Source organism: Scomber scombrus, chromosome 20 (genome assembly GCF_963691925.1).
Source record: "Scomber scombrus chromosome 20, fScoSco1.1, whole genome shotgun sequence".
Taxonomy (NCBI): Eukaryota; Metazoa; Chordata; class Actinopteri; order Scombriformes; family Scombridae; genus Scomber; species Scomber scombrus.
The window spans coordinates 5060509-5079128 of NC_084989.1; the positions used below are offsets into that span (position 1 = coordinate 5060509).

The following is an 18620-nucleotide window of genomic DNA, read 5'->3' on the forward strand; positions in this document are numbered from 1 at the left end:
ACTGAAGCTCTGACTTTTTCAGCCCCATTTCCTGTTGTGTCAGACTGCGTTTGTGTACCGCTCTTGTTTGTTTCACCCTTAGAGATGGAAAGATCTTGTTCCCTTTTTTTTTTTTTTTTTGCCTCTGTCACAGCCGCCGTCTCCAATTTCCTCCTACCTTCAACTGCTCTGTTACGCAGCCAGAAAGGACAGAGAGAGGGAAGTGAAGGGAGAGCGTGTGTGTGTGTGTGTGTGTGTGTGAGGTGAAAGCTCAGGAGGGGGTCAAGCTCGCGTCTTGTACCACTCGATGGCCGCAGCGCTTCCATCGCCATGCGTCGCGCGCTCAGTGTATTCAGAGGCTACAGGAAAGCCGGGGAGGATGACGACGAGGTGTTTGTGTGCAGCGGTCCTGGATACAAGGTGACCACTCAGACCAGCACAGAGGGAACTAAAACAACACAACATGCTTTTGCTCTGTCTGTCTTGGACGGTGATATTTTTACACTTTTATCAATCTTTAATCTGTGTCCACTCTCAGATTAATATAGAAAGGCTTTCAGCTTGGCCAGCACAGATGGATTCCTCGACATTCTGTAACAATTAATTTTCTGGTTGTGTTTTATACCTCCCATTGTCTGTTTATAGCTTCAGAACTTCCCATCAGGCATCGCCAGCTTTGTTCTCTTTAAACTGTTAAGGTAGCATTTTAAAAAGGTCTTTAACAAAAGTTTGCCTGTCAGAAACTAGCAGGTACCATGAGACCGCAGTCTGCCAGTAAAACACTTGATGCCGAGTTCAATTAAACATTTAGAAAAAGTGCCTCTGCCTGTCTCCTGCTATTCCAGGCATGTGTTTGGACTTCTATCACGTTGCATAATGCTTTTTTCCTCCCATCTGATACAGAACAGTCCTGTTTTTTTTAAAAAGAGGGCACCCATTGTCTCTTGACATCATTTCTATTTTGAGTTTGGTTTCAAGGGAGCGGTTAGTCATCGCTCTCTTCTTTTTTTTATGAGAGAAGCTCAGCACCGGAGCGGTTCATGATATGATGCATGCACAAGGTTGATAGTATCTGCAGAGCGATGTCTGTGTGTGTTGTTTGATAATTATCATGAAATGTCAGTACAGAGGTGGAAAGGAGGTGTTTGATGTCATTTAGAGACAGTGTCACCATGGCATAGTTCGGCCACCAGACTGCACTGATAAGCTTGGTTGTTGTTCTCTGATAATCAATTAATAGTTAATGTTAGGCTTCTAGATCCAACCCACGACTCAAGTTGGGCTAAGTTTAAATGGTGTGTTTTATTATCCTCCGATCCCTTTGAGTTAAGGTGTCTTTTTTGCTAAAAATTAATTCATGCACATCCGTTTTGTGTAGGTTTTTCAAGGGTAGGCCTAAAAAAAATGGGTTTAGTTTTACTCAGTGTGTCAGTGTATTTTATATTAAGTGCTTATCAGATCTCATCAGATGTCAACTTCTCAAAACCGACATGTATAACACCAGAGACAGATGAGCACGCCCATATCATGCTAAAATCTTTTGTGCAGAGGTGATTTGAAAAAAGGGAAGCGATTGAGCTTTTCTTTCAAACTTGAGTTTCTCATTCTTTACACAACTACAGTGACAGTCAATAAGTTTGGTCACACTTTCTCATTCAAGACAATGGGAAGGTGTGTCCAAACTTTTCAATGGTACTACTGTGCATTCATAATTTTGGTATACAGCTAATTTTATCTGAGGCAAGACTGCCTGAGTGTTTGCGCCATTGTCTCCTTTTGTAAGATCATTGCATCACAATCCTCTGTGCTCTGTTCCAGTCTTAATACTTCAAACAGGTATTTACACTTTACCACACTCAGTAGTTTCAGTATTGTTTCAAGCATACACCCCTAAGATCAGTTTACCCATCATGAGGATCTCAGTGTAAACACTTGTTTCATGTCTTGTGTGACACTGTAGAAACCTGAATGTCATCAGGGTTGTCTGATAATCCAGAACACGATGCGTACTAGAGAGTAAAAGTCAGGATCTTTGTGTTTTTGCTCCATCTTTTTTCTAACATAATGTAAATACAACACTAAATACCAGCAGCGCCCCTGTTATTACAGTTCTAGATGCACTTCCTGTGGAAATAGCATGAATAATTTGAGGTTAAATAATGTGTGGTATGCATGTCAACATTTGGCCTGTGTTGCCTCCTCTGCGCAGTAATAGACTGCGTGCACACTCCGCACTGTCAGAAATGATTGTTAAACGGCCGCCTGAATGAAAATGAAGACCGCAGGGAAAATGTTTGGGGTTGAACTTTTGTCAAAATAGACGTCGCAGCTTGTTAATTACTTGCAGTTTGGTTTGTCTGGCCTGAGCGGAATTTTAAAATGGATTTGACCCCAGCCTCGCTCAACGGGGCCAAGCTCAATCATCTGCATTTACTTGATCATTACCACATTATTCCTCCTAAAAAATTTTTTTTTAAAAAGTGGCAATTAAAAGCTGCGGCACGCTGGCTCCATTATGCTAGTGTCATCCCTCAGCGGTTCGCCTCACTTTGCTGTCTGTCGGACTAAAAAACTGAGAAAGCAGCAGGGCAAATCTTAACTGGAAACAGCAGGGCGCCCGCTCAAGCCTTTCCTCTGCTCCAGCATGTGCGCAGGATATTAAATAATAATTTATGTGAAAAATATTGCTGTTATTCCAAGAGCGGCAGGAAGTCCCATCTGTGTCCTGAAAGCGGTTCAAACCCTTCCCGACTGAAGTGCATTCCCCTCCTCACATTCCTCACCTGTAACAAACAGAGACAGAGGGAATGGAGGGTGGGTGGTGGGGGTGTTGTTCTGGCACATGCTCTGATATCTAATTCTTTTTACAGTTTGGGCATTTATGTGTTGCTGGCATCGGTCTCAGAGACTCAGCGCCACTCCACAAACCCCCCCCCCCACCCAAATATTTTTTCAGAAGCATTCACAACCACGTTGAACGCTCTGAGCCGTCGCCATGGAAACTTAGCTTTCTGGCTTTTTGTGGAGTTGACCTTCGGATGCTGCCAAGTTTTGGAGTCTCAAAGAAAGCGGCTTTGAAGTGTGGTCCACACTGACACCACAGGGGCCACAGTCGTGATTAAGTTTACTGTGTTGACTGCGGTTAGTAGAAAATTGCCGCAAGTCAGTCAACTACATTTAGAAGTTAACACCTTGAAGTTATAATGTGTAATAAACTGCGTACATTGTGATTCATGGTCTCACCACAAAGCATACTGTACTTCTGCTAACCTTACTTGACTTATCTTCTCCTCTTCTGCTTCCTCTCAGCTCATCTTTTCTTACTTTGCTTGGTTCCGCATTCTTATCTGCTTTACCTCTCTATCTCAATTACATTTTTTTTTCTTTTTTTCTACTAAATATTTACCCAACATTATTTATGGCAACATGGTTGCAAAGAGGATTGATTGTTCAGTGACAGAAGAGTCTCAGTCAAACCCTGTAAAAATGTCTGCGAGCAGAAGAGCGATTGTATCTGCTCACTCTGTGCAGGTTTCTGTATCATTAGCATGTCAGTAGTCTACTTATTAACTGGTTTAGAAAGAATTTGATGGCTTGTACTGTAAGGAGGCAGTTTAAACTAGTGTTAAAAACTGTAAAATTTGAGCATTGTAAAATATGTGGTTCTTCCTCTTTTTTCTAAAGGAGCATTGCAAAAATTAGACCAAACTGCGTCACATCTGTAACACCTGCTTCACCTGCATCAGCAAACCTGGATTCAAACTGGTCCAGGACTCTTCAGCGAGGCTTTGAAAATCACTAAACATATATCACATGTGATTCCATTGTTAGCCTCTCCATCGACTCCCTATCACTTACAGGATTGGCTTTAAATTTTCCTTGACATATAAGACATTACATGGTTGAGCCCCTCTGTGCTTAAAGGAGCTGTTTTGACCTCTGGCAGGAGCTTTAAATCTTCAGAGCACTGAAACCTAGAGCTGATATCTGTCGTTTCTGGTAACTTGTGTGTTGAAAAGTGGTGTATAAGTAAACCGGTAGCCCTATATGTGCACAGCATTTGATGAATGATTATGCAACTGTGCTGCAGAGTACATCTGGATTTGAATCAGAGTAGTCTGCAAACCACATGTGGCATGTGTTTTGATCAGCAGCTGTATCCTGTCGTGCAGATTTGTCAGCGTCTGCCCTCCTCTTTCATCTGCATGCATCACCTTCATACTTCTAGAAAGAGAAGTTGAGTTTATGTTCAGCAGATCTGTGTGTTTCTGCATTCGTTAGATGGGTAAAATAAATACAGATATAAAGTCTCTAAAGATGACTGGATGTATAAGATGTAACCTTTTCAGATGATAAATAAAATGTTGATCTGACCTCCTCTCTCACCTCTTTTACCTCCTCTAGACAACATCGCCAACAGTTCAGGGCCGGTCCGACTCACCGGTCTACACTAACCTCCAGGAGCTGAAGATCTCTCAGTCCAGCCTGCCGCCCATCCCCTCCGGCTCCCCTCTCCACATCTTGGGCGACTGGGAGACCCACAAAGACCTGAGCGGCAGGCATTTCTACTACAACCGGGCCAGCGGTGAGCGCACCTGGAAACCGCCACGCACACGGGACACCAGCAGCAGCACCAGCAGCAGCATCAGAGGAGACAGCCAGGGCACCGCGGAGAGTGAGGTGAGGGAGGCTCAAGCCATTTCTGTCTGTGACTTAGGCCACATTCACACCAAATCTGGCAATGTGAGAGAGAGTGTGACTAGCTTGAGAGAGAAGCAGTGGTAGAGCAAGCAGAGAGTGAATGAAGAGAGGGAGCTGCAGTAGCGAGAACAAAGCAGTGAATCAGAGAAATAATTAAAACAGTCTTTCTTGATTGTTTCACAGCAGTTACATTCTAAAGCATAAATAAACACCCCCACGTCTTCACACAACCCTGCTGGAAGGTGACACATTGTTGTTTAGTGTGTATGCATTTTCAGTTGGCTTCTCATTGAGCCAAATCAATTAAAAACAAAGACACACTAAACTTAAACATCAACACCTTTTTCACTCCTGTTTGGCCTGCAGGAAACAAACAGTAGGTGTGACCACATGTTAATAAAGCAAGTATTTAGTTTGGATGTAAGTAGAAGTGTGAGTAGAAGCCACAGCTGAAGGTATTAACAGTCTGGAAATTGACTTGTTTTAAATGAACAGGCTGTGGTGGAGGTGTGGTGGACCTCAAAGGGCTTCTAAAATGCTGTTGTGGTTACTGAAGGTAGGGTAACAAGAATGCCTTTGATATGAGGAAGTTATGGTTTCCTGTCAGGGTGTCATTTCCTGCCTAACTATTCAACACTACCCTCATGTGGTGTTTTGGTGTACTGCAGGGGAGTGTGGTTGGCTCCTCATATTAAGTGATATGATGTTATATTATTAGAGCTAAAACAGTTAATCAGTCCACAGGAAATAAACCAACAATTGTGATAGTTGGTTAATCTTGATGGAGCTCCAGAGTTTCTCTCCTTCATCAAGTTCCAAATGGAAATACATGCAGGCCCAAAATTCTGGACATAGTTAAACTCATCCCTGTTCCTGATGACATCCACCCAACTGCCCATACTATTATTGTTTATGTGGGCACAGATGATATTAGACTCAGTAGTCAATTAAATTGCAACAGGATTATGAGACACTAACTGATACTATTCAGAGCCTTGGAGAGCTCTGTATTGTACAGGCCTGATTCCCTCTCAGAGTAAAGATTGTGAGAATCTTTTCAGTGTGTCTTTTCAGTGCTCACTAATGGCTATTAGACATTTGTATTGTCACTGGAATTGGGTTTATTAATAATTTGGACTATTTCTGGACCTGAAAGGACCTGTACTAGAGAGATAACCTTCAAAGGCACCAGGATGCTCACTAAAAATATTGTCCTACATTTGCAGTCAGTATGTGTGTAGTATAGGCAGCACCAGTAATATACCCCAGCCCAATTACCTTTAGGCTCATTTTGGGGATATTGGAAAACTGGGGTGCCAGGCATTGCACTGGTATGGACTCAAACGGTAGAAATATGTTGCACTGTTATCCTAACTAGCACCACAGACAGACAGTTACAACACAAAACATCCCTATGAAGCATTTGAGGAAATGATATTTTCATGTAAGTGATTTTTCAACAGTGTTGTGATGTCTCCATGGTGATTTAAAAATAATTGTTTTTGTCCTCCTCAGCCGCTGTCCTCAGAGGAGAACTGCCACAGCACCCACTCCAGTCAGTCTGACAGCCAGTATGGATCGCCCCCTAGAGGCTGGTCCGAGGAGCTGGACGAGCACGGACACACACTCTACGTCTCTGAATACACACAGGAAAAGGTGCAGTCTGCTTTCATTTGTTCTTTTGAGACTTTAAGAGATATAACTCAGTCTCTACTCAGTATTTCATCCATGCAAGCCTGTTTTTGTTTTTCCCATAAACTGACTAGTGTTTGTGTTTGCAGTGGATAAAGCATGTGGATGAACAGGGCCGGCCCTACTATTACAGTGCTGATGGATCCAGGTCAGAATGGGAATTGCCGAAGGTAAGATTAGCTTATGAACATTATCTGTCCCTGTGCTTTTTGTCTTCCTACATCCCCTTTAAAGTAATCTCATATTACATCACCAAACACTTCCACTAACACACTTTTCACGTGACTCCCCTTACTGTGCGGTTTTAAGTCCAGTCCTGTTATTGTAAGTGGATGAGTGTCTGAGGAGCTCACATAACAACCAAGTTTGTTTTGAACCCTCTGTCACAGACTATTAGTGTCTCTTTACTCTGTAATCTGGAGGCTTCAGAGCAGATCAGATTAGCTTCCTACATTCTCTGACTGAATGGACAGCAGTACAGACATGGACAGGGTCTGTGCACCTCACTGGGGACTTTAGAGGACAATGCTGGGGCTGTAAATGCGGTCCCTCTCTCCAATGGTGCTGTGGAAGTTAAAAGGAGAGGTAGGGGGAGACAAAAGGAGAGGACAGTGAAGGGTCTGCTATGATAACTCGGGTGTCTGATCTTTAGCTCTGGTCTCTTTCTCTGCAGTACAACATCTCCCCTCAGTCCGGGGAGGTTCCCAAGAGTCGCAGTCTAGAGAGGAAGCAGCAGGACCCCATCGTCCTCACCAAGTGGAGACACAGCACCTACGTCTTAGATCTCAACGACAAGGTAGGACACCATGAGGAACTCTACAAGGTGTTATCAAAAATACAAATCTGACATCTAATGTGATTAAACTGTTGGGTGTGATGGTGTATCCTGTGGTTGCTGGTTTTCTTGCAGGTTTTCCATTGGTGTTTCCATTACCAGCCGTATTGGCTGCCAGTTTAATCCCAGAGTCTAATGACACTTTCAGACAGTTTAATCTGTGTCTTATTTGGGAATCTTGTGAAAAGTGTGTTTACTACCTTTGTTTTATGTGATTCAGGCTGTGAATGTTGTTATTAGATAGTAAAAGACTACAACATGTGGTTTTGGTGTGTTGCAGTCATCTGACTCACACATGCACATTAATACACATTCACACATTCAGAGTAGGGTTGTTCCCCTACTTCAAACAAGGCTCAGTTCTTACAGATGTAGATCATCTTTTATAGCAGACATTACGTTTTACAAGATTAACAATTTAGTATTGCACTTCCATCAAAGTTGGGGGACGTACAAGAGACAGATTTTTTAAAAGATTGATCAAACTGGATGCAGCAGAGAGAATGATATCCTGACTTTTAGTCCTTAATATGAGTCAAGCTCCAAAAACATTGGATTCCACATTCCCCATAATGCAACCAGTCCTATCCTTTTATTAGTATTAGCCAGGGCAGGTGTCATGGAAGAAATTTGTTCTCACACATGAACCCAATATGTGCACACTTTACTATCAATCTACAAATAGTTTAGTATTAACAGCTACATAGTGATAGCAGCTAATTTACAAGAGCCAAAATGGCCAAAAACTATTTCAGAATAAGTGTAACATAAGTGAAATAATTACATATCTGTTGGAAATTCATCACCAAAACACAGCTGCCAGCCTGCAGTATCTTGATATAGAGTGTGGATTTAATGCAGTTTTGTTTTATTTAGGATAGTTAAAGGTGAATCTATGTATTTGGGATTTTGCCTTTTTGCCACTTTGTTTAGTCCTATGGACATATGTAAAAATGTTTAATGATACCTTCTGTTCAGTTGTCTACACAAATGAAACACATCAAGTAATTTAAGATCACATTCTCCTCCATCACACCTGCTGGGCTGCATCCTGTCTCCCAGCTTGTAATCCAGGCTTCTATCTATTAAAAAACTATGTCTTCAAGTCCAAGGACTGATAACCCGATGACATCATCAGGGTTATTTTGTCTGACTTTGGAAAGCTCCTCCAGAGCCACAGAGGGGTAGAAGTAGTACTCGCCATGACTAGCAAAATGGAGTGCTCCTCTAATGTACCGTTTTCAACTGTGTTTTTATTATTTAACGTGTTCAAGCTTTAGTGGGGGAAATCTAAACTATACATGAACTGTTAAAAGGTTGATAACTCTCCAGTCAGATGTTGTAGTTTTGAAGGTGGAGGAGAAGATACTGGAGCCCTAACGCTCTGGTGGTTTCGTTGCAGTTCTCTTTCAAACTCTGGCGGTTCGCTTCCGACCCGCACAAGAGGAGATTCCGTCTCTCTCTTTACCGCGATAAAGTTGGTACCACGCAGTCCCTGCTCTAAATTCAAAGATGATCGGTTGTGATTCACCGTCAGCCTTTAGAAAGCTATTCAAGATTCAATCACCAATCATGACAAATCAAAGCCTGGCAATCAAATGTGACTGGATAGAAAGCAGCATCTCTGAATGAATATCACTGAATTAACACTCTCTACTACTCAGATGTAAAAGCATGTTCTCTGCAGTACAAATCCCAATGTACCTCTGCTCCTTTTAATCCCTAACACACCACTCAATCTTCCACTGCAGGTTCCTGATCCATTTTTTTCTGCTCCTCACTAACCTCACAGCGACTGTCTTCATGTGTCTTGTAGTTAGCCAGTAGTTATTAGACACTCATCATGTCGTGCCTCTTGTTGGTAGGAGTGTGCTCCGGCGCCCAGGCAGAGCTCTCCAGACTCTGACTCCTGCCCCTCATCTCCTAAGCACCCCTCGACCGTTAGTATCCAAGCCTGCACTGCACCAGCAACAGCACCTGCATCTGCATCCATCTCATACAAACACATCTTCCTTCTTATCTTCTAAAATCTCCAATATTTTACATTCACCTTCTATCTCATCTGCCGCATGCCACATCCTATATCTAACCGCATCACACGCATGCCAATAAAAACCTATCTCCACCAGCAGAGATGCAGCAATTTGGTCACTTTGAAGCAGTTTCAGGACGCCCTCTGCTGGTCATATTTGGACATAACATCAGGCAGCACAGCCACCAACATGATCCCATTTGCTTTTCAAGCTTCAGCGTGTGTATGGATGTGTGTGTGTTTAATGTATATGTTCTAGCAGGTTCTTATCTGCCACTGTGTCTTCCTCCACAGCCGTCGGAGAAGTGCGGAGTCCTCAATGTCACAAAAATCACAGAGAATGGAAAGAAAGTCAGGTGGGAATTCATTTAGTATACATGAAGCGTCATATTTCTGTTTTCTAATGTCTGAGCGCTGTAATGCCTCTGTTTTCTATAATGCCTCTGTTCTCTATAGTACCTCTGTTTTCTATAGTACCTCTGTTTTCTATAATGCCTCTTTTTTCTGTAGTACCTCTGTTTTCTATAATGCCTCTGTTTTCTTGTGTGCAGGAAGAACTGGACGTCCTCGTGGACGGTGCTGCAGGGTTCCTCTCTGCTCTTTGCCAAGGGTCAGGGCGGTAGCACTAGCTGGGTACGTAACCCATCAGCCTTCATATTTCCTCATCAGCCAAGCTTCTGAGCCTTTTTCTTAGCATTTCATTCATCTCTGTGTTATTTCTCTCTTCCTTATTTCTGCATAGTCTTCTGTATTCATCACCGCCTGTGCTGTGAATTTCGTCATCCCCTGTTTATTGCTCTCTCCTCTCCTCTCGTTCTCCTTTCCTCCCTGAAGTCTTACTACCGCAGCGGCTCCATCCCAGAGCTGCTCCTCACTCTTCTTAGCAACTGGAAGCGCTCAGTCAAGCCCCGTCCTGCTGTCTCCTATGTGAACTGTCGGCCTGTGCAGGCTGCCGCTGTATGTCCCCGCTGTCTGCACGCGTTCCTGCTCCTGACTGTTTTTCATTCCTTCATTCACTCCTGCGTTGGCTAACTGAAAGACTAATGTGTGTGTGTGTGTGTGTGTGTGTGTGTGTGTGTGTGGATCTTGGATTTGAAGTCAGATGGAAACCTTTCTATCAGATGTATGGGCCTCAGAAACCTTTACATTTTGTGAAGTTACTTTCTTTGTGTGTTTTATTCTCACATTCTTCTCCAAACTATATTTAAAGCTCTGTATGACTACTTTGGTGAAGAGCAGCATGCTTGTCAGAAGTTAGAAGTCATGACTGTTGTATTTCTTTACCATAAACATGTATGCTGCTTGGTGCCTGGAGCTCAGAGTGGGTTGAAAAACAAGTGCAGTGGTAACAACATCAGGCAGTTGTACAGTCAGATTTCTAAAGTAGCATAGACAAATGATTGATGAGAACTTGTGGCATTCAACAATTTTCTCAAATTTAAATGCAAAACTGAGCTGTTGATCCAGTCATGTACCATCAGTCAGGGTCTCTCCACTAGAGGAAAAACCTTGTTTGTTATTTAAAATGCCTTATTTGAGAACAGAAATCAGGGAAATGAACAATAAGAATACAATATAAGTAAATGTGTAATTGTTATTCTGTTCAACAATTTAGTGAGAAGTTTGAAATAGAGGTTTTAGTTTAGTCTATTTTGTCAGAGACATGACAGCTGACACAGTTCAGTAGTTAGGAGACTTGTCACTCTGACAGCTGCTTCAGGGTTTGTGTGTAGGTGAACATCTCCTGCTGCACCTGACAGTGTGATATCACCTCTAGTATAGCTGTCTGCTCTTATTGATATCTGACTTTCACATCTCAATGAGCCTATGTTATTGTCATGCATTGGGTTCTGTAATGTGACCACTGTCACTGCTAAAATAGAAATAAAATAGAGCTGAACAGGCGGCCTTATAGAGCAATATGGAGGCATCTGTAATTCTAAGGGTCAAATCTCATCACCTCCTCATGAGCAGGTTGAATTCACCAGGTTGAAACTAGACATTTACGATGAGTATTTGACTTGGAAAACTTGAATAAAACAAACCTCACAGAACAAGTAAGAGAGGTTTAAGACTAGAATACGAAACAATGCTCTTGCATGAGGCCCCAAAAATCTAAAAGTGGGGGGGAAACCTGCAGTTTTTTAATAGATATAACACAACATTAAAAGCCATTTAATGAGTGGATTTTGATGTCCAATAAGAATAAAAGCAGAAAGATTATATATTTTTTAATATTTCATGGACCAATTGATTAAAAATGAAGCAACAGATTAGTTGATAATGAAAATAATCTTTAGCTTCAGCTCTGATTAATATGCACATGACATTAATAACAGAACTAACAGTGTTTCTGCTCGTCTAACATATTACTAAGAATTGTAACATTTGCTTCATCAGTCAGAGTTTTAGTATTTGTTTTTAAACAGTAAGTAACGTGCAGTAATGTGGATCTTGAATGGTATTGTGCATTTAACCTCTTGTGTGGTTTCTTGTTTTTAACACAAACACGTCCTCTGATTCACATACAAATGTTCATAAAACAACACACTCCTATCGTATCATCTGTGTGTTAGACGTTGTCTCTCACACCGCGTCCTGACTTTGTTTCAGAAGTTCGGCAGCAACCAATCGAAGCCGGAGTTTACCGTCGATCTGCGTGGGGGTTCAGTGGATTGGGCCTCCAAAGACAAGTCCAGCAAGAAGCACGTCATCGAGGTATCACACGTCAAGTTCAAAGCCATCATTTTGTCCTGAACATGGGTTATATGGTTCTGACTTTTTACATTTTTTCTCCCTCAGCTAAAGACCCGTCAGGGGACAGAGCTGCTGATCCAGTCAGAAATTGACAGCGTCATAAATGACTGGTACCGGGCCCTCACAGAGACCATCAACACACACGTAAGTTCATGCACTCATATCTAAACAACCTTCTGTCGACTTTCATCGGCAAAAACTTGTGAGATTACCAAGGATTTAATTTTGAGTAGGTGCTTCTATATTCTGTACCATGCTGTGATCTCACCTACACTTTATAACTTCACTTTGTCACAGAAGTATGTGAATATGGATGGAGTGTGTGGGTTAGTCAGAGCCGACTTAAATCTGACTTCTATTTAAAAGTCTATGTATGTATTTTTTTCGTGTGCAGGCCTGGGAGTCAGATGAAGCCATCGAGGAGGACATGCCTGAGTCTCCTGGAGCTGAGAAACAGGACAAAGAGAAAGACCACCGGGACTCCAAGAAGAACAGAGGTGAGACCAGCTGACACCTCTACAACATAAAATCAGCTTATTATTAGAGTAAAACTTACATCCTGCTTGTGTTCCTCAGTGATGAAGACCTCTGTGAGCATGGACTCATCAGACCAGAAGAAAACCAGGTTGAAGCTGAAGAAGTTCCTGACACGTCGACCCACCTACCAGGCCGTCAGAGACAAGGGTTACATCAAAGGTACTCCCACTCTGCCAGACTACAGTCACAACTCTGTCACTCTCATAACACCAGCATCTCTCATGTAGTGTGTCCTCAGTCTCCTTCCACCAGACAGATGAAAGTTTGACATGAATGTTGTGTTTGCCAATTTTTCAGATCAGGTGTTTGGCTGCAGTCTGACCAGCCTGTGCCAGCGGGAGAACACATCAGTGCCCAACTTCGTCACAATGTGTATCGACCACGTGGAGAGCACAGGTATGAGCAGCGTCTGAGTGAAACCCAGCTCTACTTTCATTTCTTATTACACTGTCAGTCAGTCATAAAAGTACCGAACAGGGATGTGAGCCCAAGCAGAAAAACAGAGTCATTCAAAATGAATGAGAGGGATCAGCTGGTATAAAGAGGTTTAAAATGTGGTGTCAAATACTTTTTTTTTTGGTTCTGGTGGTTCTTGAAAACATTTAGCCTTTTTGTACAACTGCACCAAAGTCTGGAAAGTTTCGAGAGGAAGGGAGATGAATTTGACTGGGTATTTTTTTTTTTTTTTTTTTTTTTACAAAGGTTAATTCAGGATAAAACACAGGTTTCTTTTGTCTAACCTTAATTACTATTGGTAAAGAAAAGTCCAAGCGTTTGCAGACATGGGTAGACATTTTCATCACTATCACACAAATGTTGCAGCCACAGATAAGGGCTGTATGATGCTTCTGACTTTTCTATTTATTATAGTATATTAAGTCTGTAGATGGTTGTTCTTTTCAGTAGAAATCTATACTAGAAGCACTGTTTGTAAGGTTAAAATCTATCTAAACCAGGAGTGTCAAACTCATTTTAGTTCAAGGGCCAAATACAGCCCCATTTGATCTCAGGTGAGCCAGACCAGAAAAAAACAATGCATTAAAACCTACAAATAATATATAACATATATATATATATATATATATATATATATATATGATTACTTTACTATAAAAAACTGTCAGATTTATTCTCAGTATGTGGTTGGAGAAATGAAAAAACAAATCAATGAAATGAAACAATTGAAACATATTTTCAGTAGTTCATGGCAGCTGTAGTGTTCAAATGTAACGATAGACTGGAGATAACATGAGGCAGTACAAATCATTTCATCACTCTGCTTTTGTGGAATGTTTGTTTGAGTTGGCTTTTCATGTCTCCGTCTGCCCTACTTCTCCTTCTTCTTCTCCTGCAGGTCTCAGTATTGACGGCTTGTACAGAGTGAGCGGTAACCTGGCAGTGATACAGAAGCTCCGCTTTGCTGTGAATCACGGTAAGACTTCAATACCTCTCTGCTGTGTAAGGAGATGCTTCAGATGTCTGGGATAAGTTTAGTTGTAGTAAACACTGGTCCTTTCCCCTCTATCAGATGAGAAGGTGGATCTGAATGACAGTAAGTGGGAAGACATCCACGTCACCACCGGAGCTCTCAAGATGTTCTTCAGGGAGCTTCCTGAGCCGCTCTTCACATACGGATCCTTCAACGACTTCGTTAACGCCATTAGTGAGTAACTACATTCATTCAGGACCAATAACATGATTATCTGCTCAAGTTAAAATCCTTTTTCTCTTCATGCATGATTTTGTCCCTAATTTGGCCACAAGATGGCGCTCTGCACATATGCTTTCAATGACCCTGGCTGCCTGTTCCTCTGCTTTCAGAATGCTCCGACTACAAGCAGCGACTGAATTCAATCAAAGACTTAATCAAGAAGTTGCCAAAACCAAACCACGACACAATGCAAATCCTCTTCAAACACCTGCGGAGGTAAGAGAACACATTAACAGCTCATTTACACTATTAATCATCTGCTTCATTTACAAAATCATACACACTTTTTAGTCGCTTTCCAGTGAAGTCATTCTACCTTACTGACATCATTTTATTGGCAGTAATGAAGTCATAAGAAGACTTTAGTGAGACTAATCCTGTAGTTTTTGGAAATTGAAAACTATGCAGTCATACTTTTTCCATCTTGGGCTGAATATTGAACCCCAATATATATTAATATGTGCCAAATGTGTCTGTAGCATCAACATTCTTTAGACTTGGTTTTCTTCCAAATTTGGTGATTTAAATCAGGAAAAGTTCAGACTGACATTTGTCGGCAAAGCTGTTTATTTAACAGTTTGGCATTTTTATTGATAAATATATGTTTATATGTCTTCAAAATAAGGTATTTTTAGGTATTGGTTATTGGCAATGATGTCAAACATTTTAAAATAACACCTAAAATAGTCTTTATGGTTTCTCTACATTGAAAGAACATAGAATAGAATAAAACAAAATCAATACCAAAGAAATCAAACATACATTTATATATGCTGGGATCAGTACGTTTGAAGACATTTAAAGTCCTCCTCCAATCAGAATGTGCAGTTTGACAGAAGAACGTTTATGTGTTCACCTTAAATCTCAGTTTACAAGTAACCACAAGCAAGACATATGACACCTCAACTCATTTGAAGTCCCTAAATATTCAACTTAAACAAATGTGATGTGGAAACTCAAAGCCTCCAGTACACAAACACTGATGAAGTAAAGAGACATGCAGTGGTTCAACTTTTCAAATGAAAAATATTAGCATATGAATAGAGTCAGTGTTTGGATTGTGACGGTGTCATTTTAAGAACTTCTAACATCACTATTCTTCCACTATAGTCACCTTCCATTAAGACTTCTCTGCACCCACAGCTCCCCTTCCACTACACGTGCCGCTTGAGACAGCACCACCTCAGTCAGCTCCACCTCAACAACATGTCAGACTCTTTCCATTAACTCCTTAACCCCTCGCTCACTGACTAAAATGAGTTTCCAGCCCTGGCAACACAAATGGCACTGACAGTATCTCACTTATAGCAGCCTCCTGTTTGAGAGACGTGTGTGTTTACCTTTCTTCTGACTGATCAGCCTGTGGGCAAACACAAACTACAGCCAGGTTTAACGTGTATTCTCAGCCCACTGCAGCCAGCGGCAATATCATACGTTCACAATGACATTTGCCTAGGTTTCCAATTTGCATTTATATGGCACTGTGTTTGCTGTAATTCAGTACCTATGAAGTGGTGTTTCTTAGGAAATTTATAGCATGACATTCAGTGTATGGAGGTCCGCGTATATCAGCGGGCGGATTTAATCTTCTTTTTCTTTTTTTTCCTCCCTTCCATGAATATGTTATTGTTTTGTGCATCTGCATGCAAGGATGTAGATTCTATTTAAAAAGGCTATTATGCTCTAGCCTGCAGCATTCAGTAGTGTTACGGAGTGTGTGTCGCGAGGCTTGCCTCAGCGCTCAATCTCAAGCCCTGGAGATGTGTGTAAAGACTATAGGAGTGCTTGTAATGATGTTTTTTTAGATGAAAGCCCCGAAGCTGCACTGAAACTAAAGCGAATACAACCTCAGCTAAAGCCATTTCTGCCAGAGTCCATCTTTAAACCTCTGTTTGTTCTACTTCCTCCTCCCTCCACCAACCCCTCCCTCACCCTTCCCCTCCAGGGTGATTGACCACGGAGAGGCCAACCGTATGACCACCCAGAGCGTGGCCATCGTGTTCGGACCCACGCTGCTCCGACCGGAAACCGAGACGGGCAACATCGCGGTCCACATGGTGTACCAGAACCAGATAGTGGAGCTCATACTGATCGAATACGAGAGCATCTTCGGCAGGTAGAGGCGCCCGGCCGAGAAGAAAAAGAAGCGCCCGGGCTTTTTTTTTTTTTTTTTTTGAACACAAACTTTTTTCCTTTTTTTTTTTCTTCCCCCACCTTTTCTTTGACTGAACTGAACATTGCTGTGGACCAAGCAGTTGGGAGAAAAAAAAAAATCACTCATTGACATAACAGTTTACAAAAGCGTGACAAGACGTTGCACTTAAAGAGTTTTGCAGATGAATTTAAAAAAGAAAAAAAAAACAGGTGTACAGATATCACTTTTCAGTTGCCATCCCTGCTGAGAGTTAGCAGGCCAGAAGACGGACAGTGTAGTTCAGAGTGATGCCGTGGTGACGTCCGTCTGATTTGGTGGATTTTGAGTATTCAGGTGTTTTTTCACATACACTGGATCCCCGTGGCCAGTAAATTTAAAGCTTCGACCCCTTCGACAGCAACCTCATGACCTCACCGAAGGAATGAGCTGAATCAGAACGTGGATACCGTTTATTTCTGTGTCGTGGAGCTTCGTCTGTGATATGTTTAAAGCCCCGTGTGGTTCTGGATCAGGTGGGAATAAATAATCAGTGTTACATTATAACGGACTGTGGTTTTTTGGCACTTGGATGAACTGGAGCAAGAGTTAAAGATTGTGCCCCCCCCCCCCCTCCTCAATCCTCAACCATCCTACTTACCGTAGCAGCACATTCACCCCTCCCCCCTTTCAACCAGTGTTAACCATTAACCCCACCCTGCGACATGAGCGTCCCGTGACTCGAGTGGTGGAGGACAAACCTGTGTTTGTTTTTTGTGCGAGTGAATTAACCTAAACGGAACAAAAACCCTTCGTCTTCGCCACTTTGTACAAACTGTGTGTCGTGTAGTCTAAACGTGCTTTTGGTAAAGTTTCCGTTAAAAGCTGCCGGGGGGTCGTCGTCTGTGCTCCTTTTACGAACTCAACTCCTACGTTTCAGCGCCGGTGTCTCGAGCGGCACCGAGGTCCCGGTGTCACTGGAAGACAACGGTGGATTTGCAGAGAGCTGCGACGTTAACCCATTTCACATGAATTGTTTCAGAGTGTTGGAACGATGACCCTTCTCCTCAGTCTCTACTAAGCTAATATTAAAAGAGTGTTCAGAGAAGGGAGACGGTACTGAGAATATTTCAAAGGTTGACGTATGGGAGTGTGTGAGTGTTAGAATGCAAAGAAGAGCCTTTAAAAACTGTTCAGAGCAAATGTACAGTTACAGAAACTAGTTGTTCAAAAAAAAAAGTGTTATAGTGACTGAGGTGTGTATGCTTTGATGGTGAACTTTTGGTTTTGTAAATTTGAATTAAAACATGACAAATACACAGATTCTGAAAAAGAAAAAAAAACAACACATGATCGACTGTTACTTTTTGTTTTGAAGGTGTATCTGGAGTGTTTGCGCATGGTCAGCTGCACATTTTGAATGTAATTTTCAGGCTAACTGCTGTTTGTGAAATTGCTCTGTCTAATAAAACAAAGACAAACTAAAATGTTCAGACTCTTGAGAGTGTGTTCTCTGTTAGAATGTGAAGCTAGAAGGACGTTGTGGACGGAGACGATAAAGAAAGAAAGGTGAGTCTGCTGTTTATATATTATGCAAAATTGAATGTATAGATTCATAGAAAAAAAGAATCAATAATTAATAAGTATGTGGCAGTGTATTTATCTCCAGAGACTCTCCTCTTTGCCTCTATTGCAATAACTAATAATCATAAAATGAAGTGTTCATTTCTACAAGTCAGTGTATAAGTCTGATTTTTAACCCTCTGAGATGCGACACTGGTCGCTAATGGGCGTCAATCTGTGGACAGTGTAGCTTCCAGGCAATAACAGTGCAGGGTGTGAGGTCAGGGCTTGTAGCATAGCAACCAGATTACATCACCATCTGTCACAATGTGTCACAATGTCACAATACCTAATTTTGTTGGATGATATATTGTCTCAGAAATAATCGCGATAAACGATATTATTGTCATTTGAAGATTATTTTATACCACTGATATAATGATAATATAATAGCATAATAATGCCAGATGGGGGGTGGGATTGGAGAGGGTGCTACACTTCTATAAAAACACAGACTGCCATTATGGTTGTGGACAGAGTTATTTACCTTTTAATTCTTCTGCAGTCTCCACTCAGGACGTACACAGTGAAGAATGGAGGACACTACTCACTTAGCCAATGTGACATAAATAGCCTCTTAGCTGCTAATGTGAAGTGTGGTAATACTGAAGTCATTCACACA

At 41.8% G+C, this 18620-nt stretch overlaps 1 protein-coding gene across 7 annotated transcripts in view; it reads left to right on the plus strand.

Moving 5' to 3' along the window:
- arhgap12b (Rho GTPase activating protein 12b) overlaps nt 1-17857 on the plus strand; it is a 56726-nt gene extending 38869 nt beyond the window's left edge. The window contains exons 1-18 of one of the 7 annotated variants that reach the window (XM_062441130.1): nt 218-399; nt 4384-4659; nt 6196-6336; nt 6462-6542; nt 7046-7168; nt 8610-8684; nt 9073-9147; nt 9534-9595; nt 9791-9872; nt 11853-11957; nt 12042-12140; nt 12391-12493; nt 12573-12692; nt 12831-12929; nt 13888-13965; nt 14062-14196; nt 14355-14460; nt 16190-17857. In XM_062441130.1, coding sequence (XP_062297114.1) covers nt 310-399; nt 4384-4659; nt 6196-6336; nt 6462-6542; nt 7046-7168; nt 8610-8684; nt 9073-9147; nt 9534-9595; nt 9791-9872; nt 11853-11957; nt 12042-12140; nt 12391-12493; nt 12573-12692; nt 12831-12929; nt 13888-13965; nt 14062-14196; nt 14355-14460; nt 16190-16364 — 2025 coding nt within the window. In that variant the 5' untranslated portion in view covers nt 218-309 and the 3' untranslated portion in view covers nt 16365-17857. Of the gene's footprint in view, nt 1-217; nt 400-4383; nt 4660-6195; nt 6337-6461; nt 6543-7045; nt 7169-8609; nt 8685-9072; nt 9148-9533; nt 9596-9790; nt 9873-11852; nt 11958-12041; nt 12141-12390; nt 12494-12572; nt 12693-12830; nt 12930-13887; nt 13966-14061; nt 14197-14354; nt 14461-16189 lie in introns of those variants that run through there. The other 6 variants (XM_062441123.1, XM_062441124.1, XM_062441125.1 and 3 more) reach the window with 6 other exon arrangements.
- Nucleotides 17858-18620: the final 763 nt, after the last annotated feature.